At 43.0% G+C, this 18,909-nt stretch overlaps 1 protein-coding gene across 5 annotated transcripts in view; it reads right to left on the reverse strand.

Moving 5' to 3' along the window:
- The window catches only part of GBF1 (golgi brefeldin A resistant guanine nucleotide exchange factor 1), a 4,751,435-nt gene that overhangs the window by 765,011 nt on the left and 3,967,515 nt on the right, over window positions 1-18,909 (reverse strand). For all 5 annotated transcript variants that reach the window (XM_044055999.1, XM_044056000.1, XM_044055998.1 and 2 more), the window contains one exon: window positions 5,878-6,031. In XM_044055999.1, the coding sequence (XP_043911934.1) occupies window positions 5,878-6,031 (154 nt within the window). The remainder of the gene's footprint in view (window positions 1-5,877; window positions 6,032-18,909) is intronic.

The raw sequence follows: 18,909 nt of genomic DNA on the forward strand, positions 1-18,909 counted from the left end.
ACTGCCTGTGTGGGGGTACAATGTGGGGTTGTTAGTTAGGACCCAGTAAAGGATGGATTCCCTTCTAGATTTTTTATCACATCTAGTTGGAATTTGGACTAGCTGCTGGTAGCCATGGAGATTTATTAGATTACTTGGTGGTTCTGATATGCAGGCGAACCAATCTAGGTTGAAATCCCCCAGATTAAGGGCTTCTTGTGAGTATGTGGAAGAACACCAGGAAGTAGTCAAGGCTAGCAGGTGTATTACCAGGTGGAATATAGATCACAATTGTGGTGATGACCTTTTTAGGGTGAAGCTGAAGTTGTGAGATAAGTATGTCCCAATTATACGGGGAGGGGTAGGAGTTTGGTAATTGACATACAGTTAAGTTGGACTTACACAGTAAGGCAGTTCCACCCCCTTTACGAAGTGGTCTGTCTTGTCTAATGATACTGTAGCCTGTAGGGAGAACTTCTGTGTTAACTATGTTTTTATTTAGCCAGGTTTCTGTTAAAGCAACTATGTCTGGGGAGTAGTGTGCTATTGCGGCCTGGAGTTCAGGTATTTTATTTTTGATACTTCTAATATTAATATTTAGCATTAAAAGATGGTTGGTTTTGCTGCTGTTGTTTATTTTCCCAGGGATGAAGACAGTGGGGGTGTTACTTTCTGACATTTGTGTTGGAGCAATTTGTGTTGGACAGGATGGATTTGGGCCTGGGTCGGGGTGGATATCCCCACTTATGATGAGCCTGGTGTTAAAATGGTGATACAGATGTTGGAGTTTGGTGAGGAGTATGAGAAAGTATTGTGTTTTTTGGAGTAGGACTGAGAGTATATGTGTTTAGTTCTGAATTGGTCGGTTACATAGTTCTTGAACAATTGTGGGCAGATATTATAATGTGCGTTGTCTGTATATGAGAGTGCATAAAGTAGTGTTGTGCTACTAAGTTTAGCAATATAGCTAGAGTGATAGCTTGTGGCATTAAAGAATTATGAGAAGACAGACTAGACTTAGTTGTGTGATAGTCATGGTTATAAAGTTTAAGTTGGTTCTAGGTAACGGTCTGAATAGGAATTACAGGGTTTCACTATATGTGGATGGGTAAGTAGTGTGGGTGATGTAAAAAATGTCTAGTGGGAATGAGAGTGACTGGGAGTATTTTGTGTGAAGCAAGTTGGTGTGGTATAATGTGATCTGACTTGAGGAGCTGTGATTGGTGGAGGTGATGTAAGGGTGAGCTGTGGGTGTGGCTGTGATTACTATAAATGTAGAGGTAGTGGAGGTGGGAGGGAATAGGGGGCAAGGGAGCAGAGAGAGCCCGAGCATTAGCGAGGGCGAACGGAGCGGGGCAGAGCCCATCAAGACAAAAGTAAAAAGTATTACTTTACAAATCTGAGCACTTTAAACAAATCCCTGAGGTTTAATGACTTACGAGCAAGCAGAATGCAAATGCCGAAGAGCACTTGTGTCCTGGTGGGAGACTAATAATTCAAACTGTAAAGGGAAGGAGAGAAGAGATAACAAAGTTTATTTAAGTTGGGAGTGTGTCTTCACATTGACTTGCTGATTAGTAACCAGTTTGTGCACAGATAAGAGTAGGGAGATACATTAGCAATGAAGGGGAATGCATAGAGATGCAAATAAACAGGTGGGCCGCCAAGTGATACAAACTAAGGCAGAGATGCAAATAAACAGGTGGGCCTCCAAGTGATACAAACTAATGCAGAAAGCACTGAGAGGGCTGCTTGATGGTTAATTTAGTCACAGGGATTTGAATTAAATGTATACTGTCTATTGGACAGTTAGGATTACTGCACTAGCTGGGGGGGGGCACAAGTCTACAACAGTCAGTTTTATTAGCACGCTGAGAACTACTAAGAAATACTGCTAATGTAATAGCTTCACTCTCATAAAACATACAAGTAAAATGCCTGGGTGGACTGACCCTGCTCTTGAGGCTCAAAATGTATATCCTTGTTTAGTTTTGCAGTACTGATTCCATCTTATACTGTATGGGTGAAATGGTAGCCACAGACTGCAGATTTGCTTGAGTGTGCTCTGAAGAGAGAGGGAGAAACAAAAGAGAGGATCAAGCTAGTGGAATGTGACAAAAATAGGTTAAAGGAAGTAATGAGGAGATAGGAGGGTGTAAAAGATACAAATCTGAGGACAGTGTGGATAAAGCAGGAGAATAGATGCTACTGCAACAGTTTGAGAGTGCTTCAACAGTTACCAACATCACAGTGCCATAACTTAGTTTGGAAACAGGTTAATAAATCATGCACAATACATTAATCATCCAATTATCCTGTGCATACAAGAAAAAGGAAAATGAACACAACAGCACTGCTGAATCATATATATATATATATATATATATATATATATATATATATATATATATATATATATGGTTCTAGGACGGAAGATCGACAAGGAAAAGACCGACACCGACTTCGCCGACGTGAAAACACCGACACAGAAATAATCGACACTACAAACCACGGACATTTCACAGGTAAGGGGTTTAAAATTAAGCATCAAGCCTACCATGTTCAGGTAAGGTGGCAGTGTTATGCATGTGTTAAATTTAAACCCCTTACCTGAACATGGTAGGCTTGATTAGCGAATTTTAAACCCCTTACCTGTGAAATGTCCTTGGTTTGTAGTGTCGATTATTTCTGTGTCGGTGTTTTCGTCGGTGAAGTGTCGGTCTTTTCCTTGTCGATCTTCCGTCCTAGAACCACATATATATATATATATATATATATATATATATACACACAAACATACACACACACACATATACATATATATATATATATATATATATATATATATATATATATATATATATATATACACACACACACACACACATATATATATATATATATATATGTGTGTGTGTGTGTGTGTGTGTGTGTTTTATATATATATATATATATATATATATATATATATATATATATATATACACACACACACACACATATGCATATGTATGTATGTATGTATGTATATATATTTCTTTAAGTACTCTACATACTCCAGTGACTTTAGGTGGTGCTGCAGACAACACCAAACAGAAAACATTACTGAAAAGCAAGCAAATTTCGAAACACAAAATGTGGTACAATCGTCTGACTCATCCAATCGTCAGACGCCCTTGCACTAGAGAGACGGATATCTTTACCTCTTTGATTCTCATGCCTTGTTACAGACCATGTGTTTCCACAAAGCCACCTAAAACTATTGAAATTCTTCAGAATGCTCAGCAATTAACAGCTATAATAATCTCTGGGGTCTCCTAGAAACAGCAATGCTTACTCACCACTGTACTTGTAACAATTTCTGAACGCTTACTTTTAGTTATTTGTTAAACAGTTAAGTGGACTAATGCATGCAGATCTTTTTTAGCCATGTCCCAGGTAAAAAGAAAACAGCAAGGATTACATACAGTGATAATGTAGCCAGTAAGCATCATGTTAAAGCAGGTGCAAGGAAATCAAAATGCCTTAAGGAAATTCACATGGATATAGGGAGAAGTAGTAAATATGTGCAGTTTGTTCAGCTTCTTATAATACGGTTCCTCTCAAATCTCACCCCAATCCAGTCTACCCATTTTCTAGCCTTGAATTTCTGCTTACTCCTATTTTGTATGTGAACCTCAAACTGTTATTCTTCTGCAGTACATTTATGTGTTCAACTGTTTCTGTTACCATTTTTCCACTTTCAACCAAGTGAATCAGTTTTTCCATCCACTTAGACCTCCCACCACCCAGTACACATACCTAATTTTTCAAAAGTCTTGGATTGTTTTGCTCCTGTCTATGACTGCAGGAAGCACTTCATTGCAATTCTGGAGAACTGCTAACATTCTGCATAGGTCAAAGTGATTAGAAATTACCTCATATCATAGTATCTATTTTTTTATGCTTACTATTTTCATGCTCTGTGAGACTGACTGTTCCACAGTTATTTCTTGTAATTGTATTCATTGGCAACCAATCATAACAACAGAAGCATGACTACCTGTCTATTAACCTTCATGTTTAAGCCTGGCTTACCTTCTCAAACAGTACCAGGAGTGGTACACAAAAACAGATGGCTGATCTTCTATCTGACCACTTTTGGGTTGAAAAGCCCTAATGAACATTCAGCAAGAGCAAATGACTACTATGGGAGCTTGAAAGGCTAACCCTGCGAGCTTACAAGAGGCCTGAAGCTGTGATTAATATTCATTCTTGACTAGCTGCTGCTAGTGCAATTCATGACAGGAAATGTCTGCTCCACTAACAAATATTAGAGTAAGAATACTATTAGAAAAATGCCTTTCACATTGCAGTAGTGACTCTCATACAAATTTCTGGATCATTTAAGGCATAATGATCTTGTCATAGCCTAGTGTAGGGCCTCATAAAAAAGCAGGGCACTAAAACAGATCCAAATGGCCCAAGGCTGACCATGCTTTTGACCATCATGTCTCCACAGTAACTTGAAACGTTTCATCTGACTCATCTAATTACCAAAGCGTCTCCTCTGGATACAAATTCATCTAAATTCTATTTTGATCATATCCACTATTGAATGTAATGCCCATTTTAGTATAGTGTTTGTCTAAACATATCACTCAACTTGACAGACCTCAGAGATTTCTAACTAAAAAGATCAAAAACCTCAAGACTTTCAGTTATATTGGCAGACTGGCAGCCCTCTCTCTGTACTCAGTCTCTAACAGACTCTTCGACAAGGATCTGTGTTTAGCCTTTCAAGCCATAAAAAATCTGACTCTCCCTGACTGCAAAAAGAAACTAAATCAGAGATCAAGCTGCTGTCTGTAGTCAAGGGTGCAGTTTTGAGTCCTTTCACTTCTGTTTAAATACTGTGCAACTTTAAGCAAGTCAAACCAACAGTGCTCCCAAGTCACACTGAAAAGGGGCACTTTGTCCAGTAGGCTTAGCCAGTTAATAAACAGAAGGAAAAAAACTTCAGGTACAAGACATGTTGGCATGATAGATTAATATTTCAATGTATTCCCTATCTCAGGAACAAATTTACACTGCATGTCAAGCAAACTGGATAGACAGCCTATAATGTTCACCTGCTCCAGCCTGCATTGCCCTTTCAAGGCTGGACAGAAATTCTGAATTTGATTTATTGGTTAGGACTGTAACATTCTACAAACTGATTGTCTAGTACTTACCTATAAGAATATGGCCTGCATGGGCCAGTGAATTCTAAAATGTAGTTAGGCTTGTGAGTCTTGGTGATACACTCCTAATCCCTCATCTTATAGTGCCTCTTTTGGATGGCGTACTTCAACCCTCTGAAAGACCCTATGAAAATTACTACTCCTACTACCACTTTACTTTGTATCTATAAGGAATCAAGCAGAAAATAAGGCTTCAAAAGTTAACCTGGACTGAAAAAAAGGTAACATTAAACTTCTGTTCTTACTGAAGATGAGAATATGACTTGCAAAAACCAAGGCAAAACAGGTAGCCCCAATGGTGGTTCTACTTCAAATTATGTTAAAAACAAAAAATACTTAGAAGACACATGTTCTTTACTTTCGGAAACAGATGGATAGTTACTAGGGTAGCATTTATAAGCAAGCAAGCCCCTTAACAGAGGAGTAGAGGACAATGCTCAAGGCCATGGCAGCCTGTCTGCTTTGGACAAAAGATGAATGGCTGCAGGTATGACCACTAGTACTCTTCAGAACTCCTGCAGGAGTCCTTTTGATGAAAGCTCTTACTTTAACAATGAAGGAGATTTCTTTCAGACATCTACAAACTTATTTACCAAAGTCAAATTTAAAAATAATAATATTGATAAAAGAATGGTCATATATGATTAGAAACAGAGTTGCAGATTCAATTTCTTACCTGCGAGCTAATTTCTTCTCGACGTAGTAAACGGATTGCTAACCTCAGCAACCCAACCACAGCACGCTCCACCAGGAAACAGTTCTCAGTAGCCTGGACACAGAGGTGGCACAAGTGAGCTCGTATAGTCTGCCACACAAAGGAAACACGATCCCTGCATACCAAGTAGAACATACCAAAAAAATAAAAAAAGTTTTTTCATGTATATCAGAAATTCATATTATTATGAAAATGACTTTTATTCTTCCTTTGGTTTAAAAAAATATTGAAAGCACAATAAAAAATCATAACTGAATAGTTAACGAAACTAGTATCATACATGTGTTACAGTTCACCATCATTTTACTGTCACTATTCAATGATTAAACTAGGGATGGTCAATCATTACAGAATTCAATACATTATCACTTTATTTCTCTAAGACTTGAAAGCAGATAAGGGTTTCCGCTGATGAAGACAGACTGTACGGTGCTTAGGAACTTGTCTGTAAATAATGCTCATACAGTTTCCATGGCAGACATTACACCCATGCAGCAAGAAGTAAATCTGCAATATGCAAGCACTTTTTAATAAAAGAACCTAACTTTCAAGAACTATGGACATGACTTCTTTCTGGATGAACTGAAGTTATTTTCACTTTTTCACCTAAAATTAGAAGCACATTGCACTATTTTAATTCTCCAAATTCTGACACATTGTTTACGGTTTTATTTTTAAAACAAAAATGGTAATATAGTTCTATGCATATGCCTTACTATACATATTCATGAGGTCTGAAAGGTCATCAAAATGTGGTGTCATCTGTGTTGTCAATCTTCATTCACTCTTGATAGTTGGGTTTTGGTTCCATCCTCGGAACTGACTCGGCAGTTTAACAAGCTCACGCCAGCCAAACAAACTCTCGAGCTATGGTTACCCATAGTGGCCCTCTTCCCTACCCATCGAGTTTGCCCATAGAAAGTAAAAGTGGAAGCTTTGTCTGAGCAACTGCCCCTACCACCGAACCAGGACTCAATTCGGACCATCAGGAGCCTCTGGAGGGGGTAGAGGGGTGGGATGTCAACAATGAATGAAGACTGACAACACAGATGGAACGTTATGGTAAGAACCTATCTTCTATATCTGATGCTGTCAATCTTCATTTATTCTTGACAGCTGGGACAGAGTCCCTAGCTACTTTATATTCCAGGAGGCCCTATGGAAGGATATTCCTGAGCACCACAGAGCCAAAGGATGCTCTTCAACTGGAGACCATACCAAATTTGTAATGAGTGATAAAGGTATGAGGGGGTAGCCCATGTAGCTGCTGCGCAAATGTCACCCATGGAGGCCCTAGAAGGAAAGGACACCAAAATGGAAATTGACCTGGTAGAGTGAGCCTTGACTTTAGTTGATAGACTCATTTTATTTTGATGACAAACAAAGGTGATACAATCTCTCAACCATTTCGACAAATTGACTTTGGAAGTTGGTTTGCCTAGTCGAGGACCTGAAAAGGACAGGAACAGTTGGTCTAATTTTATGAAGGATTTAATTCTGTTCAAGTAAAAATGTAACTGTCTGTGTACATCTAACAAATGCAAACAATATTCTCCTTTGTTCGAAAAATTTGGGAAGACGACTGGCAGGTCAATAGATTAGTTAATATCTGAGTCTGAGACATCTTTGGGTAGAAAGGAGGGATTAGTTCTAATTGATACTCTCTCTTTATGAAAAATAATGCATGGGCGCTTTACACACAAGGCCTGCAATTCTGATATTCTCCTGGCTGAAGTCATGGCTAGCAGGAATAAGGTCTTCCAAGATAAAAATTTTATATCACAGGTGGCTGCTGGCTCAAAGGGTTGACGAGTGAAAGTTTGCAAGACTAAAGTCAAATTCCAAGGTTCAATGGGCTCTTTAAAAGGTGGCTTCAAACGCATAGCTCCTTTTAGGAAGGTTTTTCAGATGCAGTGAGATAGCAGGGAAAAATCATTGAAGCCATTATGGAAATTTGAAATAGCTGCTAAATGAGCTCTAATACTAGAAGCTGAAGCTCCTGATTGGAATAAAGTTGCCAAATATTCCAATACCTTATTAATCGAGGCCAAAAAAAGAGTCTAATCCTTGTCCTTGAGAGCAGATCACAAATCTGCTCCATTTGCTAAGACAACATTTTTTGGTAGACGGTGTATGTGAAGCCAGAAACATCTTTTGTACTGGGAAAGAGAGATTATTCTGCCTGGCAATTACCAGAAGTATAGGTACCAAACAGTCAGCTTAAGAGTTGTTAGGTTGGGATGGACTAGCCCCTGTGGATGATACAGGAGCTCCAAAGTTGGGTCCAGAGTCCACGGACGGTAAACTAGATGAGGCCAAAGAAAAGGGAAACAAACTTGGCAGGGCCAATAGGGTGCAATCAGGATCACTTTGCTTCTTAACCGTTGGGCTTTCTTCAAAAATTGGGGTATTAGGGGAATGGGAGGAAAGGCATAAAAAAGTCCCAGGGGCCAATTGTGTAGGAGAGCATCTCTCTGGGACTCCCCCTGAGGGGGGATTAGGGTGTAGTAGCTGCTGCATTTGTGGTTCGTGGGAGATACAAACAAGTCACAGCAAGGCTGGCCCCCGACGACGAAAGATCTCCATCGCTACAATAGGATTGAGAGATCACTTGTGAGGCAGGAGAATTTTTTGTCCACAATCACGTTGGAACTTCCAGGAATGTGCATTGCTATTAGAAAATGGTTGGGGGCAATCGCCCACTGTCATACTCTCATGGCTTTCCAACATAATGGATAGGATCTGGTTCCCCCGTTTGTTGATGTACCAGATGATGGACATGTTGACTGACTGGATAGCAATTGTCCCTGATGGAAGGGCAGACTGGAATGCTTGCAATGCTAAAAGCACCGTCCTCAGTTCTAGGACACTGATATGCAAACTGGTCTCTAGGCGGGATCCAAGTGCCTTAGACTCTCTTTCCCTGAAAAAGCCGCCCCACCCCATTAGGGATGCATCTGTGGTCACTCCGGCCTTGAGCTGAGAAGAGGAAAAAGGGTGACTCCATAACTCATCTTCTGGCTTTATCCATCAATTCAGATCTTGCTTGCATCGATTCATTACACGAATTGGACAAGACATGGGGTGAGTTAACAGAGACCACTGTGATGCTAGTAGCCACTGAAGCAGCCTCATGTGGAATCTTGCCAGGGGAACTAGAGTGATCGTTGCTGCCATCGACCTAGTACTTGTAAGACTAAGCAAGCTGGGACTAAGTTTGAGAGAGTATCGCTTGGAGTTGTGACCTTAACTTCTGCAGTCTGTGATGAGGTAGAGCAACCAGACAGGATACTGTATTGAACGTTGCTCCAATTAATTCTATGTTTTGAGTGGGTGTTAAGATTTGACTTTTCCTTGTTTACTGAAATGCCTAAATGCTCAGCTAGGTCGAGAGTGTAGTAAAAGGCATGAAGCAATAGATGGCTGGTGTGGGGGGTAAGCAGCTAATCATCTAAATATGGAAACACCAACAATTCTTGCAGTCTTACATGAGCTGCCACCATTGCCATGCATTTGGTGAACACCCTGTGGGCTGTGGTGAGACTGAAGGGCAGTGCACGAAAATAATGACTTGACTCCCAGCTAGAAGTGGAGGTATCCTCTGGAGTGCCTGTCCATTTTTGTGTGTTAATACGTATCCTGAAAATCTACAGAGCACCTCCAATCATCTTTCTTCAGAAAAGTGAGTATAGACTGAACCATGACCATTGAAAATTTTGCCTGTTTGACAAACTTGTTCAAGATACTGAGGTCTAGAATCAGCCTCCAGTCCCCTGTTTTCTCTGGCAATAAAAAGAATCTTGAGTAAAATTCAGATCCTACTTGGTCTGGTGGGACTGTTTGGATGACTCCCTTTTCGAGCAGCTTTTGTATCACTTGAGCTATGTCCCTCTGACTGGGTGGAACATCAGGGATTCGCATTTGCAGTTTTGGATAACGATCAAAGAGAGTATGGTAACCTCTAGTAATTATCGTCTGCACCCACAAATCTTATGTTACTGAATGCCAGGTCAGGTGGTGCACAGAGAATCTTCCCCTGACTGCCTCCAAAAGTAAACAATCTGGCCGTTTCTCAGGAGCGCTGATATGGTTGCCCAGAGAAAGAACCTCTGGAACCTTGATTATGTGGGCTACCTCTGCCATGAGAAGGGCATCTTCCCGATGAGTTTCTTCCCACTGCTCTAGGGAGAAAACTTGCCACGTGTGTCCCGAGAAGTCCCTTGGGACTTCCTGAACCACATCTTTCCACTCCTCTAATTCCTGGAATAGGGTCGTTGAGGGGTGGAAAAACATATAGGTTCATAGGCTCATACTAGGCTATCTGCCCTAGGGCATTTACAAGCCTAGCCAGAGTGTGTTTGGCTTTCGCCACCCATTTTAAAATTAATTTTGCTATGCCCTTTTTTGAGGTTAGTATACTGTGCATCTGCCTAACAGTGACACAGAAGTGATACCCGGAGTAAATCTACGATCTCCCATCCACTCATCAAGATTCCTCTTGAAGAGAGTCAATGAGGGACTCTGCCTAACCTGGACTGGGATTTTATTCATAGGTTCATAGGTTTATACTAGGCTATCTGCCCTAAGGCATTTATAAGCCTAGCCCAAAGTTTTGTGGCTTACGCCACCCCTTATATGAAAAAATACTGTGCCCATTAGTTTGTTGTGCCTCTGTCCAGCAGTGACACAGAGATGATGATTCCCGGGGTAAACCTACGATCTCCCATCCACAGGTCAAGATTTCTCTTGAACAGAGCCAATGAGGTGCTCTGCCTCACATGGACCGGGATTTTATTCCACAGCATAGGGAGTCTCTGAGTGATAAATCTATCCCTCCAGCACGTCCTATTTATATCCGTGCTAAGGTTTAAGTCGCTTGCTCTAGTGGTTTTGGTGGATTTGGATTTTTTGAGGTGGAGCATGTCCATTAATTCCGGGTTGGACATGGCCTTGTATGTCAGGCACATGTCACCTCTGAGCAGACGGTATGTGACTGAATAGAGCTGGAGTTTCTTCAATCTGGCAGCATATGACAGATTTTGGAGTCCCTTTATCCTTTTGGTGAGGAACTTTTGGGGTCTCTCCAATTGCTGCAGATGTCGGGTGAGATACATCCCGAATGGGGCATTGTACTCGATCATTGGTCTGATAAGTGAAGAGTACAGGGGAACAATGACCTCACTAGATCTGGATGTGAATCCCTTCATGATCAGGTGGGCAATGTAGAAGGTCTTTCTAACCACTTTAGCAACGTGAGTGTCAAAAGAAAGGCCACTGTCAACCTGGGTACCCAGGTCCCTGATAACCTCTTCTGTGCTTAGTGGATTGCCGCCTATATGGTAGCTTGGGATTACCTTGTTTTTCCCGAAGGGTATGACAATACATTTTTTGGCGTTTAACTTCAGGCCGTGGCTCTGGCACCAGCTATCTGTTTCCGTGAGTCCCTTCTGAAGGATATCCGTGTCCAATGCACTTTCCACTATGGCGCCCAGTTTACAGTCGTCTGCAAACTTTGTCAGCCAAAGTCCTCCCATGTTGGCCTGTACTTCTGAGAAGTAGATGCCGAACAATAGGGGGCCAAGGACCGAGCCCTGTGGGACACCACTTGTGACCGGCTTGGAGTCTGACATAGCGCCAGCAACTCTAACCCTGTGGGTTCTGTCCTTAAGCCAGTTTGCAACCCATCTTATGACATATGGGTTTACATTTAAGCTGGTAAGTTTTTCTACAATACCCGAGTGGGGTATTGTGTCGAAAGCCTTTGCAAGGTCAAGGTAGGCTGTATGGACTGCCTTTCCCTCATCAGTGGCCTTGGTGACTGTTTTGAAGAAGTTGACCAAGTTCAAAAGGCATGATCTGCCCTTGACGAAGCCAAACTGGGTCGGGTCCAATGTCTGCAAGTCCCCTATATCTTTGTTTATAAGCTCCATTATGATCCTCTCCATAGCTTTGCAGACTAGACTTGTTAAGCTTATGGGGCGGTAATTACCAGGGTCCGTAGAGGCACCGCCTTTGTGGAGTGGGACCACAGTTGCCGTACGCCACTCCTTGGGCACATATCCTGTGGTAAGGCTGAGATTAAACAGCTGCCTTATGTGCGGGTTTAATTCCTCATTTAGCTTGTGTAGCACACAGCCGGGAACACCATCCGGTCCCATTGATGCTGTGTTTTTAGCTTTAGAGAGAGCAGCTTTCACCTGCGCATTTGAGATGTCTGGGATGCTACACTCCGCTGGGATAGTTATCTCTCCTTTAGGGGGGGAGAGGGGGGTGAAGTTTGCACTGAACCTGTCTGCCAGTATGTTGGCAATGTCTGTGGGTTCAGTGATTTTTGTATCATTTTGGACCAATTCCAAGCATATCTGGGAGTTTCCACCCAGGTTCCTAACATAGCTGAAAAAAGGCCTTATGATTGTCCTTTGAATCCATGGCAATTTTTCTCTCAAAATTGGCCTTAGTTGATTTTATGAGTGCTTGTATTTCTTTACTAGTAATGATCAGGGGTGACTTCCCTTTTATGGATTTTGTTCTATCATGTAATAGCTTTCTCCTCTTATTGTAAAGTTTGTTAATGGCTGCGGTCCACCAGACTGGACGTTTGCCCTTTGTGGAAAGAGTCTTGGTTTTATTTGGGATTGCCTGATCCATGCAGTCCTGGAGGTGTTCATAGAAGGCATTTGTAAGGGCTTCCGCAGCTTGGGTTGTGGTTTCCACTGGCTCAGGGGCCTTGAAGGATACCACACCAGTCTTGAGTAGTGTGAAGTTTGTTTTTGAGAAGTTCTTCACTGTGGTTTTTTTTGTTTGGGGTGGGGGCGGGATGTGGATTTCCAGTGAGATTAGTTTATGATCAGATCTCACCAATGAGGGATATACTTCCGGTGTGGAGCATTTTGTCCCCATGTTTGTGATAATGAGATCTAGTATATTTTCTCCTCTCGTGGGAACAGTGATTAGCTGTTCCATGGCATTTGAATTTATGAACTCCAGGAACCGTTGGGCTAGAAAGTTAGGGCTTGAGTAATGTTCCCAGTCTATATTCGGGTAGTTGAAGTCACCCAATATGATGGTGTTTGGAGATACCTTTATACCCTCCAGTGTCTTCAGGAAGGCTGTGTGAAGTTCCTGAGTTTGAGAGGGTGGCCTGTAGCATGCTACAATTTGTAGAACAGTTTTGCCTATGGTTAGTTGCACCTGGATGGTTTCCGAAGCTTTGTGCGTTGCCACCAACCTGGAGGTGTGGTATCCTTTATGAATATGGATACACCCCCTCCTTTTGTGGTGTGGTCCGGGTTTTGGGGCTGGAACGCATGATATGAGGTAAAACCTAATAGTGCCGGGGTGCTCTCAGGAGCCTTGAACAAGGTTTCAGTTACAGCACAGACATCGATGTTCTCCATACTGAGAAGGGCCTCGAGTGCGTGCATTTTGAGATTTAGACTTCTGGCATTGAGCAGCATTCCAGAGTGAAGGGAGCCTCTGGGTTATGAATTTGTCCCTCCAGCATGTCCTATTTATTTCAGTGCTGAGGTTCAAGTCTCTTGAGCGCGTAGCTCGATGGGATTTGGATTTTCTGAGGTGCAGCATGTCCATTAATTCCGGGTTGGACATGGCTTTATACGTCAGGCACAGATCGCCTCTGAGCAGGCGGTATGCCACTGAGTAGAACTGGAGTTTCTTTAACCGGGCAGCATATGGCATCTGTTTGAGCCCTTTGATCCTCTTGGTGAGGTACTTTTGGGGTCTTTCCAGTTGCTGCAGGTGTCTGGTAAGGTACATCCCAAAAGGGGCATTGTACTCAATTATGGGCCTGATGAGGGATGAGTAAAGAGGCACGATGACCTCCCCTGATCTAGATGTGAATCCAGTCATGATTAGGTGGGCTATATAAAATGATTTTCTAACCACTTTGGCCACGTGGTTGTCGAATGAGAGATTGCTATCAACTTGGGTCCCCAGGTCCCTAATTATTTCTTCCGTGCCAATGGATTACCATCTATGTGGTAATTTGTGGGCACTTTGTTTTTGCGAAGGGATGACTATACACTTTTTGGCATTTAGCTTGAGGCCATGGCTCTGGCACCAGTTGTCTGTTTCTATGAGGCCCTTTTGTAGGATGCTTGTGTCGGCTGGAGAGTTGATTATGGCGCCCAGTTTGCAGTCATCTGCGAACTTGGTCAGCCACAGTCCTTCCGTGTTGGCCTGTACCTCCAAGAAATATATACCGAACAAGAGAGGTCCCAGGACTGAGCCTTGGTGGGACGCCACTTGTAACTGGTTTGGAGTCTGACATGGCTCCAGCAATTCTAACCATGTGGGCTGTGTCCTTGAGCCAGTTTGCAACTAATCTAGTGACACAGGGGTTTATGTTTAAGCTGGTGAGCTTATCTATAATGCCAGAGTGGGGTATTGTATCGAAGGCTTTTGCGAGGTCCAGGTAGGCTGTGTGGACCACCTTCCCCTCGTCAATGGCCTTGGTGACTGTTTCAAAAAAATCAACCAGGTTTAAGAGGCAGGATCTGCCCTTAACAAAGCCGAACTGGGTAGGATCCAGTGTCTGTAGGTCCCCAATATCTTTATTTATGAGGTCCATGATGATCCTTTCCATAGCTTTGCAGACCAAGCTAGTCAGGCTTATGGGGCGATAGTTTCCAGGATCCGTTGAGGCACCACCTTTGTGGAGAGGGACCACTGTTGCTGTACGCCACTCTTTGGGTACATATCCTGTAGTAAGGCTGAGATTGAACAGTAGTTTTATGTTTGGGTTTAGTTCTTCTTGGAGTTCATGTAGGACGCAGCCGGGACACCGTCTGGTCCCATTGATGCTGTGTTTTTTGCTTTGGAGAGGGCGGCTCTTACCTGAGCATCTGAGATGTCAGGGGGGCAGCACTGCTGGGATAGATATTTGCCCTTTTGGTGGGGAAGGGGGGGAGAAGTTTGCACTGAACCTGTCAGCTAGGATGTTGGCAATGTCTGTGAGTTCGGTGTATTTTTTGTCATTTTGGACTAATTCTGAGCATATCTGGGAATTCCCACCCAGGTTTCTAACATAACTAAAGAAAGCCTTGTGATTCTCCTTAGTGTCCTGTGCAATTTTTCTCTCTAAGCTGGCCTTAGACAATTTTATGAGTGCACGTAGTTTTTTGCTAATACTGATCAGAGATGCCTTCCCTTTTTGGGATTTTGCTCTATCATGTAGTAGCTTCCTCCTTCTATTGTATAGTTTGTTTATGGCTGGGGTCCACCAGACAGGACGCCTGCCTTTGGAGGATTGGGTCTTGGTTTTGTTTGGGATTGCATGATCCATGCATTCGTGAAGGTGTTCATAGAATGCGTTTATAAAGGATTCTGCGGTCTGGGCCGTATTTTCCACAGGCCCGGGGGCTTTGAAGGATTCCACCTCGGTTTTGAGGAGTGTGAAATTTGCTTTAGAGAAGTTTTTCACTGTGGTTTTCTGGGCAGGGGCTGGGGTCGGGATGTGAATATCTAGTGAGATTAGTTTATGGTCTGATCTTACCAGTGAGGGATACACTTCTATTCTGGAGCATAGAGTCCCCATGTTGGTGATGATCAGGTCCAGTATGTTTTCCCCTCTTGTGGGAGTGGTAACAAGCTGTTCCATAGCATTTGAGTTTATAAATTCTAGGAACCTTTGGGCTAGGGTGTTGGAGCTACAGTAATGCTCCCAGTCTATGTTTGGGTAGTTGAAGTCGCCCAATATAATGGTGTTTGGAGAGACCTTCATATTTTCCAGTGTTCTCAGGAAGGCCGAGTGGGGTTCCTGGATTTGGGAGGGTGGTCTGTAGCAGGCTATAAACTGGAAGGCAGTTTTACCCACTGTTAGTTGCACATGGATAGTCTCTGATGCTTCGTGCTGTACCACCAACCTGGAGGTGTGGGTATCTTTGACGAATATTGATACTCCCCCTCCTTTTGTGGTTCGGTCCAAGTTTTGGGGCCGAAAAACATGGTGCGAGGTATAACCTGGTAGTGCTGGGGTGCTCTCGGGAGCCTTGAACCAGGTTTCTGTTACTGCACAGATATCGATGTTCTTCATGCTAAGGAGAGTTTCGAAAAGTGCATCTTGAGGTTTAGACTTCTGGCATTGAGTAGCATTACTCTTAGTTTCTTATCCCTTGTGATACCTATGGAGGTGGGTTTGTCTTTTGAGCCTTGCCTAAAAAGGCACTATGGAGGTGGCAAGAGCCTTTGCCAATATCCGAAAGCCCAATGGTGACAGGTGCAAGCCATCCCAAGCGAAGCATCGTGGCTTGTCGAGCATGTCAGCCCAGGCTGACAGGCATTGGATCCCCTTTGAATGACACCAATACTTAAGCCAATTGTTGAAATTGATCATCTTGTCTTCATATTGTGGCATCATTCTTGGTGAGGGTAAGATGCTACTCAAGGTCAGGGTCATACCGGCCTGGGCTACATGCTCAGAGAGCTCCTCTATGTCTCTCTTCATGTAGTCCAGGGAGGTACGTCTCAGGTCATTCACACCAGCATGGACAATGACTGAGTCATATTTGTACTTGCCTTGGAGTGACCTGAGTGCTTGTGTTATGTGACGGATCCTAGCGCCCGACAGGCAGCTCACCGTGACCTTCTCCTTGTTCAGCCTGGTAAGCGGGACGTCAGTGTGCCTGACGATAGAGTCACCTATTAGAAGTGTATCAGGTGTGTTGTTTAGCCTTAAGGGCTGTGACTGTTCGGCACACTGACTTTGTGAGCTATGTGTTGCACGTGTTTTGTTTTGGGGTAGCGGTTGCTTGGGTGTCTGCTTTGGAGGTCTCTGTTGCTTAGGCAGATTTTTATTTAGAGCCTCCAAGTATGTTTTTGTGTGTTTATGTGTTTGGTTTGCTGTTGTGATAGGTTTATGTGAGACTGGAATTGTTATGAGTGTGGTTTCCTTCTCCTCCTGACTGGTTACGCCAGTAGTGAGTTGAGAGAGCTTAGCCTCCAGTTTGGCTATATGGTTGCATCTCTCACATGTGTTGGAATTTGTTGGGAGGAGGAGAGAGTTGTCTGTGTACATGAGGCAGTTGTAACATTGCCTCAAGATTCCCAGATTCACCAGCTGGACCGGAGAGGAGATTGACAACTGACCTTTGGACATGCTAGAATAGTATTGGTAATTCCTTTATAATTGAAAAAAGGGCCAATGGGGAACAAGGTACTCAAGGGGAGTTTCTGAGGGTGTAGTGCTTTTAATTTTTTAGTGCTGACTTATATAATTGCTTTAGTGAGCAAGTGCCAGGCTTTAGAGTAGGAATAGGGTGTTTATTATGAGAACTAGATCAGTTCTAAGGGAAAAATTGAAGAGCAGACTTTGTGGAGTCAAGAATGGTTTAAACCCAATTAAGCAGTGTTGCCCGATGCTGCACTGTGCGCAAAATCGTGCAAAGCCATACTAAAGTGGGTTTTATACAGGGGGGACTACTCTAGGTCAGGAAAGACGGGAAACAAGGATCATTTTTTTTTTCTTCTTTTTTTGCAACAAACAGCAGGAAAATGCAATAAATATGTAACACAGGCTAGCGCACTTGAGTGTGTAGCCTCAACAGGTAAATGCAACAAACAGGGCTGGTAGTGAAACCCACTAAAGTGGGTTTTATACAGGGGGGACTACTCTAGGTCAGGAAAGACGGGAAACAAGGATCATTTTTTTTTCTTCTTTTTTTGCAACAAACAGCAGGAAAATGCAATAAATATGTAACACACAGGCTAGCGCACTTGAGTGTGTAACCTCAACAGGTAAATGCAACAAACAGGGCAAACTTTAAAAGTGCAGGTGCAAAAACAACTTTAAACAGTTTAAAACAGTTCAAGAAGCAGAAATACTTGCAGTTTAGCTAGATCGGACAGTCGCCCAGGTAGTAGCAGCAAAAAAAAAACACTCATCAGGTTAGCAGTTGCTCTTTTAGCCTCTCTGCTGCTAGCACCACTCTGCAGGACCACGAGGAGCTTGGCTGAGTAGTAACAAGCGCAAAAAACGCGCCAAAGTGGGTTTTATACAGGGGGACTTGAAAGAGCTAGAAATAGATTACCAGATTCTTGTGCTGGGAACACTCCTCCAGGGATAGATAGGCTGCTCTAAGCTCCCCACTGCCACTGGTGAACAAAGAAGCCTCCCTTTATCCACGAAAGGAAATGGGCAACACAGGAACTTTCCAAAAGTCCAGAATACAGCAAAGCCTGTATTTGGACTACTCTAGGTCAGGAAAGACGGGAAACAAGGATAATATTTTTGTTTTTTTTTTTTTGTTTTTTTTTTCTTTTTTGCAACACACAGCAGGAAAATGCACAACAGAAAGGGTCTTTCCATCCTTTTCACACCTGGCTAATGTGTCTTTCACTTTTTGGCCAAATGAAGATGGGTCAACAGAAGCATTGACAACGGAAGACTTGAAGGGGTCCGCGAAGTCACACAAGCGCATTTAGGCATGACGTCTCATGACAACTACTGTACCTGCTGTTGTGGCTGTCCCTTTGGCTATATGTGCAATCAACCTCATGGGGGAGTTAAAGATAGATTCCAGGGCCGACCAGCTGTTAAACAACTTTGTCATGTACCTCATCAGGCACTGCTTCTGCTAGGGTTCCTGACAGCTCGGAGAAAAGGTCCCTTTGAAGATGGGTAAAATGTGAAAAATAATTCAACGACCAAATGGCAAAGGTCGTTGAAGCATAAACCCTCCTCCCTAATCTGTCCAACGTCCGAGACTCATGGTTTGGAGGATGGACAGCAGAACTCTCCTCTGCGAGTTCGTTCTTTGTGGCAGCTGCAACCACCACAGCATATACCGCTAAATCCTTGGACCAGTGGGGTTGATCCTCGGGGAAGGGAGGGTACTATTTTGTCAGGTTTCCTGGGGACTGGCTCTACAGTATCAGGGGCCTTCCAAGCACGCAGCATGATGAGCTTAACTAAATCATCTGCAGGCGGGGTCACCTAGGAAGTAGAAGGTTGAGCACAGAGACCCTGCAAGAAGA

Source organism: Protopterus annectens, chromosome 14.part0, assembly GCF_019279795.1.
Source record: "Protopterus annectens isolate FY-2018-M chromosome 14.part0, PAN1.0, whole genome shotgun sequence".
NCBI lineage: Eukaryota > Metazoa > Chordata > Ceratodontiformes > Protopteridae > Protopterus > Protopterus annectens.